The sequence below is a fragment of the Abramis brama genome (genome assembly GCF_963993115.1).
Source record: "Abramis brama genome assembly, chromosome: 8".
Taxonomy (NCBI): domain Eukaryota; kingdom Metazoa; phylum Chordata; class Actinopteri; order Cypriniformes; family Leuciscidae; genus Abramis; species Abramis brama.
Genome location: NC_139970.1, coordinates 40,593,641 through 40,615,209, shown reverse-complemented (window position 1 = coordinate 40,615,209; position 21,569 = coordinate 40,593,641). Strand labels below are relative to the sequence as shown.

Genomic DNA, 21,569 nt, shown 5'->3' with positions numbered 1-21,569 from the left:
AATAATTAATGAGGTTGATTTTTTCACCGTTTTCCAGCTGTATTTACACTGTTTATCATTGCTTTTGTTGTTAGGATTAGTAACTTGCCATTGTGTGACATTGAGTTCATTTTCTACTTAAAATGACACATTAAAGGGGCTATATGCAACTGTTTCCCCAAAATAAACGTAACAATAGCCTTTTTATTTGACCATGTATGACTCAAACATCTCCTGATGAGCATACTGACACCTTGTCAGCTCACAGCGGGTGCACCTATAAGCCTGTATCCTATTTTTCCTATTTTCTGTCGGGTCGGATTTTTCGCGCGCTGTCTGCGGATGTGACGTCAAGCGCGTTCATGTTAAACGTTTCAGATCACTCTGCCACCACCGCTAGTCAGCAAACAAACTTAGTTTCTCAAACAATATATGTATTTGACTGTTCTTACCTCTGTAAACATAATGTTGACTTCTTTGCAGCGGATGACTTGTGAAGTGTGCATGTACGAGAGTGAGCAGAAAGGAAGAGCAGTTCCGTTTTTTGGCCACAGGTGTCAGTCGCGAGTTTAAATTTCAGAAAAAAGCATATAGCCCCTTTAAAACACAAAAACGATCCATCAAATGTTACCGTCATTGTGTATTTTCTACCAAGTATTGAGGTCTCTGCATTCACATGACTTGTATTTTATTATGTAGATATGGTGTCTCACACAATGTCTGTTGGATTAATTACTTAGCTGTTTCTAAGTAAAGCATATCCTTTGAAAGTGTGGTTTAATTCAATGTAATATTTTGTTTGAGTGAAATGCATTGCAAAGGAAACTTCAAAAAAATAGATATTACTCAACCTTTTACTAGCCAAGTTAAAATTACTTATTTTCTTTGTTACTTTCACCTAACATAGTTAAGTAAAGTTTACTTAATTCCATATGTGAAATTTACTTAAAAAATATGCATGCAAAAACTTAAGTATATTTTACTTATTGTTTTTTCAGTGTTGTGCATGTGTGTATACCGTTGTCTACTTTGCTAACTGCAAGGTTTTAAAGAACAGTAAAAGTGTAAATGTGCTGGCTTTTTGCTTTCACATTTCTCTCTGTCAATTTCTTAGGGTTAATTATTTAAGAATGAACTGGAAATTTCTTTTAACAGCATGATTTTCTGTACTTCAGATTTTCAATATTCTTATAAAGAGGTAAAATCGATTGCATATTATTTTAATGTTAGCTACAGTGAATTGTGATATTGCAAAGCATCTCTATCAGTAATTTTTCTTTGAAGAAATAGTTAAATTGCACAGTAGCGTGATTGAAACCTGCAGTAAATCAGAATCAAATCAAGTGCTTCTCACTGCTGCTGAAAAGAGAGACACCTCATTTGAAAGCGATTACAGCAAATCACATTTGTGTAAGTGAACAGAACTGTTCCTAATGTTTCTACAAGTTGAGCCTTTTTACAGACTGTGTTTTCCACACTTATGAACAGCAAAGTTTTTTGGTCACATTTTAAAGGGGTGGTATAATGCCCTTTTCACAAGATGTAAAATAAGTATTTGATGTCCCCAGAGTGTGTATGTGAAGTTTTAGCTCAAAATACCCCACAGATATTTTTATATAGCATGTTAAAATCGTCACCTTTTGAGGGTGAGCAAAAACGCACCGTTTTTGTGTCTGTCCCTTTAAATGCAAATGAGCTGCTGCTCCCGGCACAGGGGGCGGAGCTTCAACAGCTTGTGTCCTTTTACCTCACACAGACATGCACTGACAATTTCTAAAATTTCTTTTAGCCTTTTATGTTCAAACCGGAGTCAGACAAAGATGGAGAGACTTAAGAAGAAGTGACAACATGTAGAAGCAACAGGACATTTCTGAATGGTTAGTTGATGAATTCATGTAGCTTATGTCTAGTTATCTTCTAGTCATTGATTAGCATATTCTGTCATGATAATCTAAATCGCGTTCCCGGGGGTGGGGTTTATGTAAATTTTAGGGTTTGTGATGTCAGTTACCCAGGAGGAATGTTGTGTAGTCTCTACCAGCCGTTTGTTGTAGTCCTTAAAAAGAGATTTCTGTAAAAGAAAATATCTCCCTTTGCTTTGAACTTTGAGCGTTGTAACTTGGCAGATGTTGTTTATGATCAAACAGCAACATTACGCAATAATTAAAGTTAGAAAAGTTAAATCATAATCAACCACCCCTTTAAGGTGAAGTAGTTACATTGTACTTACTCAAATAAATACTGAGTAATATTAATTAACTACGTGTACTTACTATAGAGTTACAGTTAGGGTTTGGTTTTTTCTTTTGCTATTAGAGCTAATGGGAATGCATAAATAATATTTTTTTGTACTTTCTGTTCACCACTATAGAAGTTTACTCATCTTCGACTTGACATTATTGATGAAAAGTTTTGGGCAATTCCAGTTTAGTCATCAGAGGATTAGTACTTTCTGTTTCTCTTCTGTTTTGTCATGTGTGTAGTGAGATGTATCAGATTGTTTCAAAAGTGCTTATCAGTTGTCAGTGTTGAGGGAAAGTAAGAAAGAGTGAGAGAGAGCTGTGTTGTAATGCAGAGGAAGGGAGTGTGGGAAAATAAATGTTAAACCGATTAAAATAATTGAAAAGCCAGAAAAACATTCCCCCGCAGGAGTAGATATGATTACTGATCAGTCTGCCTTGACCAAAGCAGATTTCAAAAGACTTAAAACTGTTGTAAAACACTGTGTGTGTCACTTTAACAGAGCCAATGACGCTTGACCAATCACATTCACAGATGGATTATTAGAGGAATATATTGTTTGATGGATGGATCAAGGGATAGATGGATTAATAGATATATAGACTACTTCTGTCACATATTTGGCAGATGCTTTTATCCAAAGCGACTTACATTGCATTTCAAGGTACGCTGGTTTACATTTCAAGGCACACAGTACCAAGGTGCAAGGTACTGTTCACAAGTTTGTCAGTAAGATTTTTAATTTAAAAAAAGGAAGTAATGCTTTTATTCTGCTACACATTACATTGATCAAATGTGACAGTAAAGACAGTATATTGTTACAAAAGATTTCTATTTTAAATTTTAAGAATCCTTAAAAAAAAATGATCAAGAGTTTCCACAGAAAAATTAATCAGCATAAATGTTTTCAACATTGATAATAATAATAAGAAATGTTTCATGGATGTATGTATGGATGGATGGATGGAAGGACAGATAGCCCGAGATGTATGGATGGATAGATGGATGGATGGAAGGACAGATAGCCAGAGATGGATGGATGGATGGATGGATGGATGGATGGATGGATTGATGGATGGACGGATGGCTGGTTGGACAGATGGACGGAAGGACAGATAGCCAGAGATGGATGGATGGATGGATGGATGGATGGATGGACAGACAGACGGAAGGACAGATAGCCAGAGATGGATGGATGGATGGAAGTACAGATAGCCAGGGATGGATGGATGGATGGATGGATGGATGGATGGATGGATGGATGGATGAATGGATGGATGGACGGATGGACAGATGGATGGACGGATGGATGGATGGATGGACGGATGGATGGACAGATGGATGGATGGATGGAAGGACAGATAGCCAGAGATGGATGGATGGATGGAAGTATGGATGGATGGATGGATGGATGGATGGATGGCCGGATGGATGGCCGGATGGATGGACAGATGGATGGATGGACGGAAGGACAGAAAGCCAGAAATGGACGGACAGGCGGTCGGATAGATAGATAGATGGATAGATAGATAGAAGCACAATAACTGAACTTGCTTACATGAATAATTTTAGTGTTGACAACCAGCTCATCCTAATAAGTTTGGCAATTCATTATCACCCCAAAATAGCATTTGTTTCCATACGGTCAACCCTATATATACCCGCCATGTTTGAAATGGTTGAATCTTTCTGTCAGTCTCCCTTAATGACGTTATTGTTGTTGTGACACTTGATCGTTGGCGTTCCGTGGGGACCTTATTTAAAGCTATTGAATTCTTCACTGCTGTAACCAGTGAGCTGTGTTGTGGTTTTCCACTGTCTCTCATGGTCTGTCTGCTGTCAACCTTCATGTCTCTCCATCCTGCTGTGACTGCGCGGGGCATGACGGAGTGGCGTATGATGGTATTCTGAGGCTCTGGGATCGTCTTTCTCCGTGGACTTCTTGGTATGGCTGTAGATGTGGAGAGGGGATATCGCCAACACATTCCTGCAGACAGGTGACAGGAGGCTGAGGTGTCATTTCCCCTTGATGGTGAACCGGACAACCCAGTCACACTGCTGACAGATTTGTGGAGATTTGAGATTTATTGTCCAGTGCTGGTGAAGAAACTATAGTTGCCCAAACTGCAAGCTACTGATAATTTTAATGTAACTAGGAGTCAAGCAACTACTTAAAAAAATATGAAAATACAAGTTTGTTCTAAAAAATTGCTATAGTATATAAAAATTATATTTAATTAAATATTTAAGTATATTCATCAGATTTTATTACAGTGTTCTCTGAATCGGATTGATCAGACGTGGCTATAGGAACGTGCCGATGCTTCTTTCGTGTCTCTCCTATCACTCTGCATGCTCTATATTTTTATACCAACACGATTTAGAATTATTATTAAATAGGTACCATCTTGCAACTCAAAGATATTACCTGTATAAAATGGCCTTGAAGGATGTCAGTATTTATTTTATATTGAACATAAACCTTTCGCTCACAGAAGAACAGAAGCTCTGGATTATAGAGGACTAGGAATGTCTCCTAAAAATAAAAATAAAAAATGAAAATAATGATCAATTATCAATGATTTAATTGAAATAAATAAAATAAATGTTGTGGGGGGTTCCTATCAGGGTAAACATGTTGATTCTCTGTGCAGATGTATTGTGTTGTATTCTGAAAAGTTTCTGAGAATCTATAAAAACTGTTAATCAGAAAAATAAATAAATACATTTTAAATGCAAAATTAAAATAACATTTTATAAAACATATGCACATTGGGTCATTCCATGTCAGAACAACCAATGTTTCAAAGGGTTTTTGGCCAAAATATTTTAGCTGTTGACCTTTGGTTAAGTTGACACGGAATGACCCATATGCTTTTTGTTTTTTTGTTGTCTTTTGCCAAATGCTTTTCTTTATTGTTTTGCCAGTTGAGTTGGACAGTGTTATTTTATTGTTAAATTTAACTAATTTGTATATAACTTGTGGGGTAGCTTGTTACTGGAAAAGTTGTACTACTGTCACACTTCTGAAAATCATACTGAAGTTAGTTGCATGGCTAATTTTAATTAGTTTCTCCCCAGTACTGGATCATTCTCGTTTCTTTTGGCTTGGGAGTGCGGTTCAGGAGACCTGGCGCCCTGCTGGGAGCCGAGAGACAGGGTCTCTCATATATCTGCCCCCACATCTGTCCCTCCCCGTCTCTGTGTGTCTCCGGTGTCTCCTGGAGCCTCTCTATTACATCACTGACCTGGTTTGAAGAAATTTCACCCCTCATCTTCAGCCCCTTCAGAACCTTGACCCACAGAGCTCTGTTTCATGCTGGACACTTCACTGTGTGCACGATTTTTTGGGCTTCTTTTATTAAGTCTTTGTTTTTATATTATTGACTTGTAGGAGAGCATGGGTTTAGTGCATCTCTCATCTCAGTCGGTAGGGCATCATTTAATCTGAGGGTTCAGATGAAGTCCTGGCAGTTCATTGAGTTCTTATAGCTTAGATGGTGGAGCATGGCGCTAGCAATGCCAGGGTCATGGGTTTGATTTCCAGTCACTTAGGGTAAATTTGTCTGCCGAATTCGATAACTTTGGCTCCACCAAATCTCAACAACATCAAGCATGTCATTCCATGTCAAATCCATGTCAATCAAAGTTTAATAGGTTTTTAACTACTGAAGATTTACACATGGAACTACGTTAAAGGCCCACTGAAGTGCTGTGAAACGTGCAGCATTATTCAATGTGTTGACGTCATTTCCACTGAAACAGGGAAACGGGGCGGGGCATATCGAACAGCCCCTCCCTATTTTTTAAATAGCCAATAGCGTTTTGTTTATATCACAGCTCGGCCAGAGCCGTTGAGCTCGGTAAAGCCACCGAAGTTTCCTCCTAATCTCTAACTGTTTCTCCTCCTAATCTTCTCCATATCACTTTAAAATATAACATTCTGGGCAGAATTCAAAAGGGTTCAATACGTTTTCTGGCATGTATTGACTCACGCATATGATCCGCTCTGTGCTATCGTGTCTCTGGACTGGAGCAGACTCTGTGGAGGTTTGCGTGAAACTTACGTGAAACCAAACTTCATTCGCCCCAATGGAAAGCATATTTACACTGTCTGAATCGTTCCCTATCCCCTATATAGTGCACTATGTGCCATTCACCATGTAGAAAATAGTAAATGTGTGAACAGCTTCAGCGTCTATTTATAATGTAGGAGGCGGGACACTTTCGATTTTACAGAGCATTTGATTGGACAGAAAATCTGATGAGTAGCGGAAGTGGAGAGTGATGTCATCAAAAACATTGATCCATATTGGTGGAAGTTCAGATGAATGCCTGGCAGTTCATTGAGTTCCTATAGCTCAGATGGTACAGCATGACGTTAACAACGCCAAGGTCATGGGTTTGATTTCCAGTTGCTTAGGATAAAATTGTCTGCCAAATTTGCAAATGTTGGCCCTACCAAATCTCAACAACATCAAGCGTATTCAGTGATATTGGTGCAGTGAATTCTCCTTGCTTTGGCAGTGGCCAATGAGATTTTTCTCTGAAGAACTGGCAAGCTGCTGTCCTGCTCGAATCTGATCCAAACCAATTTTCCTCAGCAAGCACAAAGCCACGTATCACAAACACTAATTGTTATGCATAAGCATTTTCCCACCTACACTTAAGTGACTAATGGAACAAGAAAGTGGAGGCAGAACTGTTTGTAATTATTGAAGGTATTATTGAAGTGAATCCATTATATTGCAAATGTTTACGGTTATGTGGCACTCCTGAGATTTAGATGAGCTTCCCATTGATGTCCTGCCCAAATAGGTTCCCATTATACTGAAAAAAAAGAAGAAAAAAAAGAACCTGTAAATATCAGGGATTTCAAAACTATTTTCAAGCCTGGAAAAGTCAGAGAAATGATTAAAAACCTTAAAAGGTTATGAAATCTTGATCTTGGGAGTTTGCTCAGTTCTGAAGAATGTATTAGTCTTTGTGAGTGTCGGTGTCAACGGCAGTCGTTTAGTCTCTCACCTCTGTTCCATATTTAATCGGTGAGTGTGACGGACAGAGGACAGTCAGTGGACGCCAGCTTTACGTGAGCCAATGAAACCAATGGAAAACAGCATCAGATCACGTGCAGATGTAATCATCTCTTAATTTAGCTTGTTGATTTTAATGACAGAACACAAAAATGATTATTTAACCTATAGGTTGAGAAAGAAACACAGACTGTTGCTTCCCAGCATGACACGAAAGGCATGAAGGCCTCCAAAAAAAGCCCTGCTGGGAGTGCGCAGGATTGAACCGAGGGGAGGGGAGAGAAGAAGATGGTCTGAAATAAAAGCAGCTGTTCCTGAAGGCTCACTGGATACACGTTACATTTATGGGTGCCGCTGGAGCTGGTCTCCACCAGCCTCAGGAGAACTAAGCAAAGCCAGACTGCTGGCGAGTCTGACGACCTGCAGGACAGGCAAGAAACTACAGACCCAATCTGTGGATCTCTAACCCTCCTCTTCCTCCAGACCCACACACAGTTGGTGAGTGTGACGTAGCTTGGACCGACTGATCTGCTTGGTTTGTGTGAAATGGATAATAAGGGAACGTTCAGCTTGTTACAGCTGCTGTATAGCCAAAATGAACTCTGTTTGCATCATTAAATCATTTTCCTGTTATCACTATAAAGCTGCTTTGAAACCATCTGTATTGTATAAAGTGCTATTTAAATGAAGGTGACTTGGCTTCTAATGGCATTTTAAAGGAAATGTGGTGGAAAGAATGACTTTACAATGAGTTTTGTAGTCATTGTTAGTGATTGGAAGAGACATTACTCTGTCTGGTAAATAGTGCTTGCTTTGTGATTAGAAGTAGAAGATGTGCAGGTGTTTGCTGTACAGAGATGAGAGTAGAGCGATTCTGTTAATGATTGTTTAAGAACTTGAAGAAGAGCCTCCTCTGAGCAATTGGTCCTAATTATATAATTTTTGGTTGTGTTTTTTGTATATTGTTATTAATTTATACTGTATGTAATTTAATAATAATAATAATTATTAATATTATCATCATTATTGCTATTATTGTTATTATTATTATTATTATTCATTTTTATATATTATTCATTATCATCATGATTATTATTGTTATCATTATTGCTGCTATTGTTACTTGTTATTTCATATTATTTATTATTATCATTATTGTATTCATATCTACTTATATATTATAATTTATATGTAATATATTATTATTATTATATGTTAATGCATATTTTTATAGAGTTTTAATTATCTATGATTAATATTATCATTATTAGTATTATTATACCAGACACTCTTGAAATATTAAAGGAAAAAGTTGGGTTTTTTTCCTGTTTTTTGCTATACTGTAAATAAACAGCATTTTTTTATTTTTTTATTGCATATATTCAAATAAGTTTGTTTGAAGTCATTAGTGGTATTTGCTAATAAACCCCCTAAGCATAAATATAAAATTTAGACGAATTTGTCTTCTAGCTTGTGTGTGTCCTGGGCATTGTAATCGTGTGGTTTGTTGTGGAGAGGTGAGCTGTTTCTTTTACAATAATCTGATTTTCACCTAGTGTATGATAAAATAGATGACAAAGCCCCACAGACTTGCATTGAGCCATAACTACTGACCCGCAGCGGCCATAAACTGCTTAGCCTAGTCTTACAAGTTAGTCATAAATTTTCCTTTAAGACTGCTCATACCTTTAAGCCAGATACATAAAAACTTAGACGCGTCTAAGTTGATTCTGAAAAGTAATACTGTTTGCCCCTTGGCTAACCGCTACTGTAGTTGATCATACTAGTTCTTAAAGGGATAGCTGACCCAAAAATAACAATCAACAACAACCATCAAGTTGTTCCAAAGCTGTATGAAATTCTTTCTTCTGCTGAACAGAAAAGAAGATATTTTGAAGAATATGGGTAACCAAACAGTTCATGGATCCCAATGACTTCCATAATATTGAGAGAGAAAAAGTACTATGGAAGTCAATTAGGTCCATAAAACTGTTTGGTTACCCATATTCTTCAAAATGTATTTTTTTTGTGTTTAACAGAAGAAAGAATTTCATACAAGTTTGGAACAACTTGAGGGCGAGTAAATAATGACAGAATTTTCATTAATCTTCACTTTAATTAATTTTCATTTATGACAGAATATGAGAGAGCCTTGAGAGTAAACACCCCTTAGCGACACCCTGACAACCACTCAGTGACACTCTAGCATCGTGGCAGTCAGTTTTGCTCGGGCAGATGTAGTTTCTACAGTGTTTGGGAATAAAAGCTTTTTCATTTTGCTGTGAAATTCCATATTGAGCTGTTTATTGAATTGGTCATAAACCTGCTTTGCTTGAACCGCCAGCAATCTTCCTCCAGACTGATGTCAGACTCTAGGCTCTAGTCTTAATGACCGAAAACACAAGGTTCTCATTAAGAAGTTGTTTGTCTCTTTTTCACCTGATCAATTCTGTCACTGTCTTGAAATTGCCTGTAAATTTGTTTTCTCTCTCTCTTTTAACCTCACTCTTTCTCCAACAAATAACAAAATTGACATTACAAATTTAATTTCACTCGCTCTCAAAAAGTTTTTTCAACGTGACAAACATAGGGATTGCTTTTTATGAGAAGGTATTTTGAGGTGTTCAATGAGGCACCACAAGCTCTTTCTTTATACTTAGAGGCATTCAAATATCACTGTAACACTTTGTGATGTTACTGTACACATTAAGGGCCAGATTTAAAAAGTATGAAGGATTTGTGACGTCAGCCATGAAGGAAAGTTGTTTCAGAAATGCAGGAGGATTTCATTTTAATAAAAAAAAAAGGTGTACCAATTAATCTATAAGACAAATATGTGGTTATAAGTTTCTTTGGTAAATTTTGATTTAATGCTGATTTTTGTAGTAACGGGCTACCCTTTTTTTGCACTAGTGTAGCATGTTATTTGTCAGCATGTTGTATTGCATGTGCATTTTTATAACCGAGCAAGCTGAGATAATAATAAAATGTGCTTTCTTAAAGGAGTCATAACCTAGTATTACCTTGGATACCCACGCTCTATTATAGTCTTTCAGGCCCTTCTAAAAAAGAAAAGTTGAAAAAAAGTTGAAAAAAAATAAACACAGAGCTCCTCTGACCCTTATTTCTGAAGGCATTATTGTCTCGCGAGATCTAATGCGATATTTTGGCTGTCGTGGACGGTCATTGTAATAATGCAAATGAGGGGCGCGTTGATTGGTGGCAGGAAGGAGGGGGGTTGACACCGCAGGTAACGCTTCAGCATATCATTCCAAAATGACATCATGGCGCAAGTTGTGAACGTTTCTGCATCTTTCACGGTCGAGTGCGTACTTCGAATCGTAATTCAGTAATGGCGGCGCTCGACTGAATATGAGGGGGAGAGGGGCAGGGCGGGCTTCCTGCAGCATAGGTCTGCGGTGTCCATATATGGTATATCCTGCGCCGACTTGACGTCAAGTCGGCGCAGAAATTAACATCACGTATTTGAGTGCGCGTGCACGTGGGCTGGTTGACGAACCCAGGGGTAAACAAACGCTTCACTTTTAAATATAGGCTTCCCGGCCAGTGTATAATCGTTAGGCAATCATAACATACATTTTTTCTCGTGGAAAAGTGAAAATTACAGGTCATGACTCCTTTAAAATGTCCCTCTCTCTCATAGATGCATTGAGATGTATAATTCATTTTTGTGAATTGGTTTATTTATAGAGCTCATCTACTATAAATTAAACATTTAAGAAATCAACAATAGAAGAACAAGAGAAGATTCACTCATTTATTTGTTGAAACTGAATTTTACAGCTTTTTCATAGCAAAACATTTACAGTAGTTAAATCTGTATTTTTGCCTCGGTTACATTTTTTGTTGGTTTTATTAATTGTATTTAATTTAAGGGGCCGTTTATATGACACAAATAAAAACAGAAAACTTTTTATGTGCGTTGGCTGTTCATTTACACGACAGCAGTGTTTTTTGTGGGCCTGAAAACACAAACTTTTGAAAACGGGTTTCAAATTGCAAGTTTTTGAAACCGATACCTTTATTGTCTTCGTGTAAAAAAACACGCACATTTGTGAAAACAGTGATGACATGCGTATTACGTGTTCAGTCTATAGGCTTGTAGTTTTTCTTTACAAAGTGACATCGCCAACTACTGGCCTGGCTTGAATAATACAGCGTTTTTAGTCATTTTTGCGGATCCATGTGGACGGGGATCATTTTGACAAAATAAATTCAGTTTTTAGCACATCGTTGTCATGTAAATGTGCTCTTTATGTTCAAATACTGTTTAATGCTGTCACCTTAACTGAGATCCTTGTTGGTTTTGTGGCAGATAAATGCTCTGATCGCTTGTTCATTTGTAGTGTAGTGAACAATTTTTTCCAAACATTTAGCTTGATTGCAGTTTACCTTTAAAGTTTAAGCAAGGTAGAATCTTCAGCACTGATATATATGGTTCATTAGAGTATAAACACTGTATTGTTGCACAGTTAAATCAACGTTCAGTACATCACATTGTGGATCTTCTAACTCTCTTCAGCTCTCCCTCAGAAACCCGACCCCACCAGTCACCCTGGTTTAAAATAAGTTAGATTTATTTTTGCGGCTACTTGGCGCCTAGATTACTTCACTTTCCTGTCATGCGAGCTCTGGACTGTTCATAACTCATTACAAGATAGCCCCGGATTGTTGACACTTTTAAAGCGTGTGGATCTGTGCGATCTCAGGGTGAAAGATTTCAACCAGCACGAGCTTGATAGTAAGCTAAGCATGCCATATAGAGCGCTGTCCTAAATATGAAGAACAAGGATGTTCCATCATCTTCTCCAACACAGAGCCGCATTTTAAATGCTTTGAAGAGCAAAAGTAGCTGTTACCAGGCTTATTTTGGGTGGTGGATGTCTGTGGTTGCTCATCCTACTTGACAGGTTGATGGGTTTACACCAACATACCCCTGACGCCAGCACGGTTAAAATAGACTACTCTATACCCAGTTATGTTATGTACCACCACCCATGATCGTGCATCATGTGACTGCTGTGCTTTTTAGAAATGTCTTCTGGCTTCAGGGCTGGACGATTACTGCTATTTTGATACTTTGATACCTTTTTGGGGATATTTTATATATAGGACTGGGTGATATAGCTCAAACATATTTTCAGTTCTTGAATCAGTACCTCAATAATTAGGCATTTCTTTTGAAATTTGTGACCCTGGATCACAAAACCAGTCATTAGTCGCACGGGTGTATTTGTGGCAATAGCCAACAATACATTGTATGGGTCAAAATTATCGATTTTTCTTTTATGCCAAAAATTATTAGGATATTAAGTAAAGATCATGATCCATGAAGATATTTTGTAAATTTTCTACCTTAAATATATTAAAAATGGATTTTTGTGAGTGAATGCAGCAGAATCGTGAACGTAAAACTTTAAAGGAGATTTTCTCAATGTTTTGATTTTTTTGCACCCTCAGATTCCAGATTTTCAAATAGTTGTATCTCGGCCAAATATTGTCCTATCCTAACAAACCATACATCAATGGAAAGCTTATTTATTCAGCTTTCAGATAATATATAAATCTCATTAAATACCCATAAGACTGGTTTTGTGGTCCAGGGTCACATATATGGAATATAATATATAATAAAATGGAATATATACAGAGGAGCATATGGCCCGAGTAGACTCGAAACCGCCTGCTCACAACAGAAGACAAACACGCAGAACATGAATGTCCGAACCCCGACACAGAACAGAAACTAAACTAGACTGATAGGTTTTGTTTGCGGAGACACACACATCCAAAGCGCTGGACAGAACACTGCGTCTCACAGCGTCCATATTATGGAGCGAATTATGTGCCATAATTAATACTCTTTCACGTCTTCCTGAGCTTGAACGGACATACTCACACAAAATTATGTCAAATGCCTGTCTTGTCAAGTATTATCGTAAACGTAGTCGGTTATGTCTTAAGTAAACTTAAACATGTGACAGCTAAAATGCATGTGTAACAGTATATTAGATCTGTGCGTCTCTTAAAGTGACAGCAGCCTAATATTCCTGCAGCTGTCTGTTTTTATGTTAATCAAAACAAAAAAAAGATCGCTCACTGCTCTTGACTGAATAAATGTAATAATGGTTAATCTAAATTTATATAGTGAAGACAATGCAGTCATATTTTACATTTGATTACTATTTCTGTACCTGAAAATCTAGTTTAGACCTGAAAATAACTGTTTATTTAATTTGTATATGTGTGTTCAGTTGTATTTATTTGTGCTATTGCTCGTAATTTGATTATTTGTTATTATTATATTACTGACTGTCTTTTACAATATTTGAAATTTGGCTAGTAGGTTTAGGCGTCATAACCTTGTTTTTTTAAGGTTACATGGATCAAAGACAACTAAAACAATAACTAGGTCTATTTTTATTTAATTTATTTATTACTTTTTTGGGGGTGGGGCAAGTACAATTTTTATCCACTGGCCCGACCTGGCCAATAGAAAAAATTCTTAGTGTTGAGCCCTGCAGATTATCTTCATAATAAACAAATAAGCAGCACAGGGATGCGGTGGTGACTGTGGGAGGAGTGCAGATATTGGAGATCTCTGGAGATTTAATCACTTTCAGTGTGAGCGCAGCTTCTCTTCTAACCACGTGACTCCATTCTGGTATGTAATGCCCACTTTTCATTATCCCATGCATTCCCGTACATTCCATTTTGACTTGTTGAAAATCCTGTTTCATAGAAATATGCTCCAATACTGAAGTAAAAAGAGGTTGTGTATAGCATAATAATAAATGATCAGGCTGGAAACTGCTAGGTTGTAGACTCAAAACCCACAAGAGATGATGCATGAAACTCCTTAGTGCCCTTGAGCAAAGGACTTAACCCCAGGTTGCTCTTGGGGGATAATAAGTGTGCTTTAAGCTTTAGATAAAAGCTTCTGCAGCATGACAAATAATTAAGTAAGTAAATGAAATTACTAAATGTGACACTGGAATAACTTATAGGAACACATACAGTATGCCTGACCAAACACTGTATCAAAGTATTCAGAGCCATTAAAGCGTATATTTCATTTTTAGACCATTAAAAAACCTGGGCTGCCAGCACGTTTATACAGAAGTGAACCCAAAACATGGCACACGCGTTTTATTCATCTTTATGTACCTATTTAAGAAATGCTTCAGTGCCATAAATAAGTCTTTAAATGGAACGAAATCGTTAAAAGTTAATGAAGAGTCTGTTTTGCTGAGTACAACATTTTATGGAATGATCGGCCCCGCTGCTTTTACTGCAACTGCAGACAGTCGCCAACCATTAGTGCACTCTATAATGGATGTTGTAAGATTATAACTGGGTGAATCTCACAAAACCTGTCAGGAAAATTACTTGGTTATTTTTCAGTCCAAAATCAAAAGAAATAAAATGAGAAATTATGTTTTGCAGAAAGAAATTGAAGCTTATTTTTAAATAGGAGATAATGAGATTTATTGACCTTTTGGATATATATATATATATATATGTGTGTGTGTGTGTTTTAAGCCTATTTTACTCCCCAGTTCTCTGAACAGTCATGCAAAAGAACTGTTGTAATATATATTTCTTTCATGACAACTCTCTGAGAGTTTAGCATGGTAATGGATATGACCACGTTAATGTATTTTGTCTTGGCGGTATAGATCTGCTGTTGATTGTTGCCAATTGCCAATTACTGTCAATAAATACACCGATACACTACTGTGATCATGTAAGACATACTGCTTCAGCACATCATATTATACACAACAGCATATTATACACTTATTGTGTGTGTATATATATATATATATATATATATATATATGAACCCTTCAGATGCAAAAGCCTCTAAGTGCCATCTGACGTTTTCTTCTAAAATGAGCATTTTTGTCAAGCTCATATATTTAGGTTCAGTAATGTCACTTTAATGACAATTAATAGGTAATTTTCATTGCCACTAAAGTGAAATAACTGAACATAAACATACAAGCTTGATAAAAATGATCATTCTAGAAGAAAATTTCAGATGGCACTTAGAGGCTTTTGCATCTGAAGTCTTCATATACAGTATATATATATATATATAAAATGTGTGTGTTGTGTTTGATATGAATAGTTCACCAGCATAAACAAGCTACAGATTCTTGCACTCATCCTCATCCTGAACATATTTCATTTACTGGCATGTCATCAGATTCCCAGCTTAGACTGTCACTCAAATGAAGACACCAAAGCATTTCCCACAATGCTGCTGTCAGTGCTGTGAATGGTTTTCCTAATAGCGAAACACAAATAAATGCCATACCGCATCTCATATTCATGCATTTGCTAACACATCCAGAGCGCATTCATTTTAATTGCTATCTTCAGAAAAAGATCTTTCTTCTTTTCTTTTTTTTAAAGTGTTCTATTTGAGAGTGTGCCTGATCTATAAAAAAAATCAAAGCTACCCTTTAAACTAATATATAAGTTAATATATAAATAATATAAAATTATTATATAATTATAAGCTCTGTTCCAAAACTGCCACACAAAAATGCACACACAAATAATAGTATTAGTATAGTATAGTATTTTAATTTACCAAATAGATACTAATATTTGGTAAAATAATTGAATAATTGATTTGAACTGTATGTGTCAATTAATTGTGTATTCATTTAATTATTGACAGTTCTCTTAACATTTTTTGGTGGATTTTTGTGTGTGTTTTGTTCTCTAAGCTCATTGCAGTGCATTATATAACAGTCATGATGCTGGCTGAATTTGTATAAGAAAGAAAGAAATGCTGTCTAGGTAGATGGCTCACTATTTTTTGGTACAGAGCTTATAGAGCTAATACAGAATTGCTTTAGCTGGGCTGTATGTCAGAAACAAGTTCAATCACATGTGACAGGCTATTATACACCCCTTAGTCAGTTCAAATTTGAGTCCTTCAGAGGAATTGGGTAGTCGTACACCCACATTAGCGCATGTTGCTTTGCCTATACATCAAATCAAATGTGCTAACACAGAGGGTGGGATTAGAAGCTCGGTTCTGATGCGTAAACTGTTCGAGATGCCAACAGCTCATTACCTTAATGAGATTTTACAGCAGCCACATTTTCATATTCGACAATGTTTATTTAGTTGGGTTAGTGATGTGCTGGCGGTGTAATTGATCTCTGTGATGCTCCTGGATGGAAGTGAGACAGCCTTAGGTTATGAAAGTTTCTCCACCACCTCGCAACGTCTCCCATTAAGGTCTTACCTCCGGCTATGTTTAAGCTTGTTAGAAATACAGCGTGACTTCATCCTGGAACGACTCGGAGGTGTCTGGCCTTTGAGACAGCGATGACGGATCGTCTGTTGTCTTAGCTGGAGTTGCGTCCTGTGTGGCTATGCAAACTCTTGCAGTTAAATGTGGGACCATCTATTTGACCTTTGCAAATATGACCTCTGGTCACATGTGATATTAGGCACGTATCTGCTCTGCATCCAAGAATATGAACTCCTTGTAAGGCGCTTGGCTGAATACTGAACAGGATTCCTGATTATTCAATTTAGCCCGGCTGCCGAGTGCAGAATGTTGTCATTTTATTGTCGAGTCATTAGTGAACTGTCATTTGTTGTGGATAAAGCAATTCATCTCCTTTTTTTAATGAGCAACACAATTAAAATCTTAATGAAGCCACTGTATGACTCCCAGATTGCTGTAATCAGTCTTTATTGAAGTTTTTAGAGTCACATTCCACCTAAAAAAAACTGGTGCATTTATTTAAGTGTTGTTTTTTACAAAGTGTGAACCTAAAAATCTGTGGTTAAAATGTCAAATAGTAATACAAGCTCAGGAGATTTATATATTCATCAAGGATTAAATCGTAGAAAAATCTTTTGACTCTGTTTCAATATGCCCTGCAGTTAATCTTGCTTTTATGAATTAATGACCTGGTATAGTGTTTGCCAAGTCAAGGATCGCTTTTAGTATTGTTGAAATGTACAGGATTGAACAAACACCTAACACTAAGTATTGAACTTTTGCATGTAACTCATCCTTCACACTTTGTGCTGCAGACATGAATGATTTCTCTAATCAGCTTTTGTCCTGGGCCAATAAGTAAAACCCAGATCATCCTAGTCAACCCCTAAGGCTGCGTTTACACTGCAAGTCTTAATGCACAGATCGGATCTGTGTTTACATGAATCCCCTTCCAAAATTATCCTTTTGGCGATTGCATTACTATGCAACATGGTTAACCCTTGGTTTTTGAATGGCTGTACTATTTTTTTATATGTGATTCACGTCGGGTGGCTTTTATTAGGGTAATTTGGGGTGAGATGATCCCCCCACCTTAATTTTTTCTCTGACCATAGATGGCACAAAATCTCATCTCAGCACTTTTGTTTTGATTAATGGCTACGCTATTTTAATTTTGTCATTTCATCTGAATGTCAACTTTTGTGAGATTTAATCAACCAAAGCCGTTTTGAGGTTAATTGGTCTAATTTTGTGTCTCTGGAAAACAGTGTTATTTCTACATTTAATAATTGTTGTAATTAACGGGGTTATTATTCAGTATTTCCATGAATTAGATGTACATTTCAGACATCTTTGCCTTCATTAAAACCTACAGGTTAGTTGCGTGAAATTATTCAATTTGCATTCACAGTTTTGCTATTATGACATATCTTCAATTAAATTATGGGCAATTAAATATGTAAATATTTGTATGCCTACATACACGAGTCACAGAATAATTGTACCATTCAGATTAATCTCTCTTACTGGGATTCTGCTTTGTCTGGCATCGGTTATTCAATTATTCAACTAACTTGTCTAAAATCAGTTTTAAAAAGAATAGTTGATTTAGTATTTTACATTGACACTTTAAAAAAATATTAATAAGAATTATATCAAAAGTAATTTATATATTCTGTATTCTGTACTATATGCCAAGGGGGGGCTCCTTACCCCAGGTAGCGGGGCAAATTACCCCAGTAGTAGGGTAAGATGACCACTTTGAATAATTTTACACTTTGTACTGTAACAACTAAATTAGCAAATATATATTTTTTCCAACAAAAACACATTGGCTGATGCATCATCATCCTCCCCATGCTAAACTTATAATATGTTACAGTTTAAAAGTAAATGCACATTGTTTCTGAAAGAAAATAAAGGTAATTTCCGTTTGTTATTTTATCTACAGCTCATTAGATCTAGAATTCTGAAGTGAAATAAAGTAGCGTTGTAAACATTTTTTTTTTAATTTGAATGAATTTGAATCAGTTATAGAGAGAGAGAGAGAGGGGGAGATTGTGAGTGTGGATTATAGCGTGCGTCTGTATGTAACTATGCTTGTTAATTTACAAAACCAGCAAATGTATCACCTCATTGCTGAGAAATATAATGTAGCTTTCAGTAGCGAAGCTGTTTTATTTATAAAATTCACAGGTCAAATGTGCGCACAATTTCTTAACTATAAAGTTCCCAATTCATAATATTGAAGTTACCTCAGTATAAAAAAAAGCTGTGAGTTTTAGTGTGAGCGCTTACAGGCACTTCATAATATGAATTTTTGGCCAAACATGTCGCTCTCGACTTGTGGATTCAAAGAGGAATCGGATACGCGTGTTTAGACGTAGGTTAGATGTCCAGATACCGGATATGTATCTGATTTAAATCACATTTGGAAGTGGCTCAGATCGGATGTAAAAAATCTGATTTTTGGTGCGAGTGTAAACACAGCCTTGTTAACCACCCAGGACACCCTAGCATTATGGTGGTGATTTAAAAAAAATACTGCACAGGCAAGCACTCTTTTTTTTTAAAGACAATATACAAATGTAATTTGTTTATTTTGTCTGTTGATGTATTTACACCTGCAGGCAGCTTTGCAGAATCCAGGACAGGTGCTCTTGAAGAGAGCGCTCACCCCGAACCCGTCCCGTTGAAGAACCGCATGGCTGTTTACCAGGTGGCTGTTTCCAAACAGGACAAAACAGCCTTCTCCAGCGCGGTATGCTACACACACACACACACACGCGGTTGAAATCCGATACGATCATAGGAGACTCATTTAAGATGTAAATACCAGGAGTAAACAGCGATCGGTGTCATGTGATCTCTTGTGAGCGAATCGCTCAAGATGGATGCTAATACCAGGTGTAAGCGGGAGTTAAGTGATCCAGCTCCATCACTTTCAGCCATCAGTCATATTTAGACAAGCCTTAAGAGCTTCTGTTGGAAAGACTAACGCTGTTTACTCAGCAATTCCCATCCAGCTGTCTGAGTGCCATCAGATTGATCAGCCAATATAATTTCAATGACGCAAATGAGGCACTTGTGCGCCACGCAAACTTGTTATGTCAGCGTCTCATTAGAGCAAACGATCAAAGCTGATCAATTCTGGCTGTTCTGCGTTTAAACACTGTGTGAGGACCGAACGCACTCCGTGTCAAATTCATGTATAATTCCAAACTCATTGATTTATGCGGTAATTGCTGCGTGGTACATCAAATCACAATAGAAAGCAGTGTGTGTTTGATTTGCTCTGCTTGTCACAGTAATAGAGACAGAAGGATTGACAGACAAACACAAATTAGAAAAGCAATGGACTTTTGAAGACTCCAGTAGGCAGTGCATTATGCAGAAATCTCATCTCTCCAAGGACTTGACAGTTCTGGTTAAATCTCCTAAAAAAGGTTTCTTAGAAACTGAATTTAGTGATGTCAGTAGTGGCCTTGACTCACAAGATGCCGTAGCTGAGATCAAACATGACATTCAAATTGAGAAGCAAAAGGACGCAGTATGAGACTTGTTTTCACAGATATACACTCACGTTTCAAAGTTGTTGTTGTTGTTGTTTTTGAGAGAGATATAAATTAATACATATTAAATTGTTCAATAGTTACAGTAAAATTCTGAGGGATCATGTGACACTGAAGACTGGGGTTATGATGCTGAAAATTCAGCTTTGCCATCAAGAATAAAATCAAGCGTGGTGTCAGTTCTGCAGGTCACGTTAATCAGCTGACTCTGACACGTCTACCTGTAGGAATACGACACCTATCACTGTATACATGTATAAGCTCCTTCAGTATTATCAGCAGATATCGCGTTTCTCAGGAGCGATTACCCTCCTCCATCCCCAGCTCCTCGTCAGTCAGGATTTGGCATTCTGATTCCCCTTGAATCAGAATAAATTCTCGAATTATGTAGTACTTTAAAATCTTTATTAATTAATGATATCTGCAATACATTCATGTTGGCTGGTTATTGCAGGGAGTTCTCGCCCAGAACAGAACTATACCGCCAATCCAAACTGTATGCTAATTGTCAATCGTATTTGACGATAGTGGTGCTGACTGAATCACATTTAAACATATTCAAACAGAAAACAGTTGGTTTAAATTGTAATACTATTTCATAATATTTCTGTTTTTACTGTACTGTATCTTTAATCAAATAAATGCAGCCTTGGTGAACATAAGAGACTTCCTTCAAAAACATTAAAAAGTCATACTGACCCCAAACTTTTGAACAGTAGAGTGTTTTTATATTATCTGAATTATGTTTCTTGATATGTTGGCAAATTGTTTTTTCTTGCTTAAGCTTAAAAAAAAAAAAACTATTAGCCAAGCTGTTTAGTTTTTGACATTTGATTCATTAATTTTTGGCAAATTTGCTCTGAAAAGCTGAAAATAACATTTGGTTAATTTCCACTGAAATTAACTTGAAACTATCCTTGTGAAAATCAGATCTTCTGAAATAACAGCGTTTAATGAGTATAGTGAAGTAATTGCTAATATTTAGATGTTACTGTGTGAATTATTTTAGAAGAATTAAAGGGATAGTTGAACCGAAAATGAAAATTCTGTCATCATTTACTCACCCTCAAGTTGTTCCAAACCTGTATGAGTTTCTTTCTTGTGCTGAACACAAAATAAGATATTTTGAAGAATGTTGGTGACCAAACAATTTCTGGTCCCCATTGACTTTCATGGTATTTTTTTTTCCTACTATGGAAGTCAATGGGGACCAGCAAAAATTTTGAGTTCAACAGAAGAAAGAACTTGATGCAACTTAAGGGTGAGTAAATGTTGACAGAGTTTTTCATTTTTGGGTCAACTATCCCTTTAATTTCCCCTTTTTTATTGTTTGGGATATCATGCTATATTTAATGGGTTTTCAAGGCAGCAGTGTATTCACAATGCATCTTTTTCATCTTCATCATTGGCAAAAATTTTGCAATATCGTGCAGTATTTCTTCCCCGGGTGACAGAAAGCATGTAGGT

General features: G+C 36.8%; 1 protein-coding gene across 3 annotated transcripts in view; it reads left to right on the top strand.

Moving 5' to 3' along the window:
• Nucleotides 1-21,569, top strand: part of xirp2b (xin actin binding repeat containing 2b) — a 53,162-nt gene that overhangs the window by 8,382 nt on the left and 23,211 nt on the right. The window contains exons 1-2 of one of the 3 annotated variants that reach the window (XM_084122355.1): nt 7,578-7,751; nt 19,161-19,291. In XM_084122355.1, coding sequence (XP_083978481.1) covers nt 19,235-19,291 — 57 coding nt within the window. In that variant the 5' untranslated portion in view covers nt 7,578-7,751; nt 19,161-19,234. Of the gene's footprint in view, nt 1-7,577; nt 7,752-19,160; nt 19,292-21,569 lie in introns of those variants that run through there. The other 2 variants (XM_084122356.1, XM_084122354.1) reach the window with 2 other exon arrangements.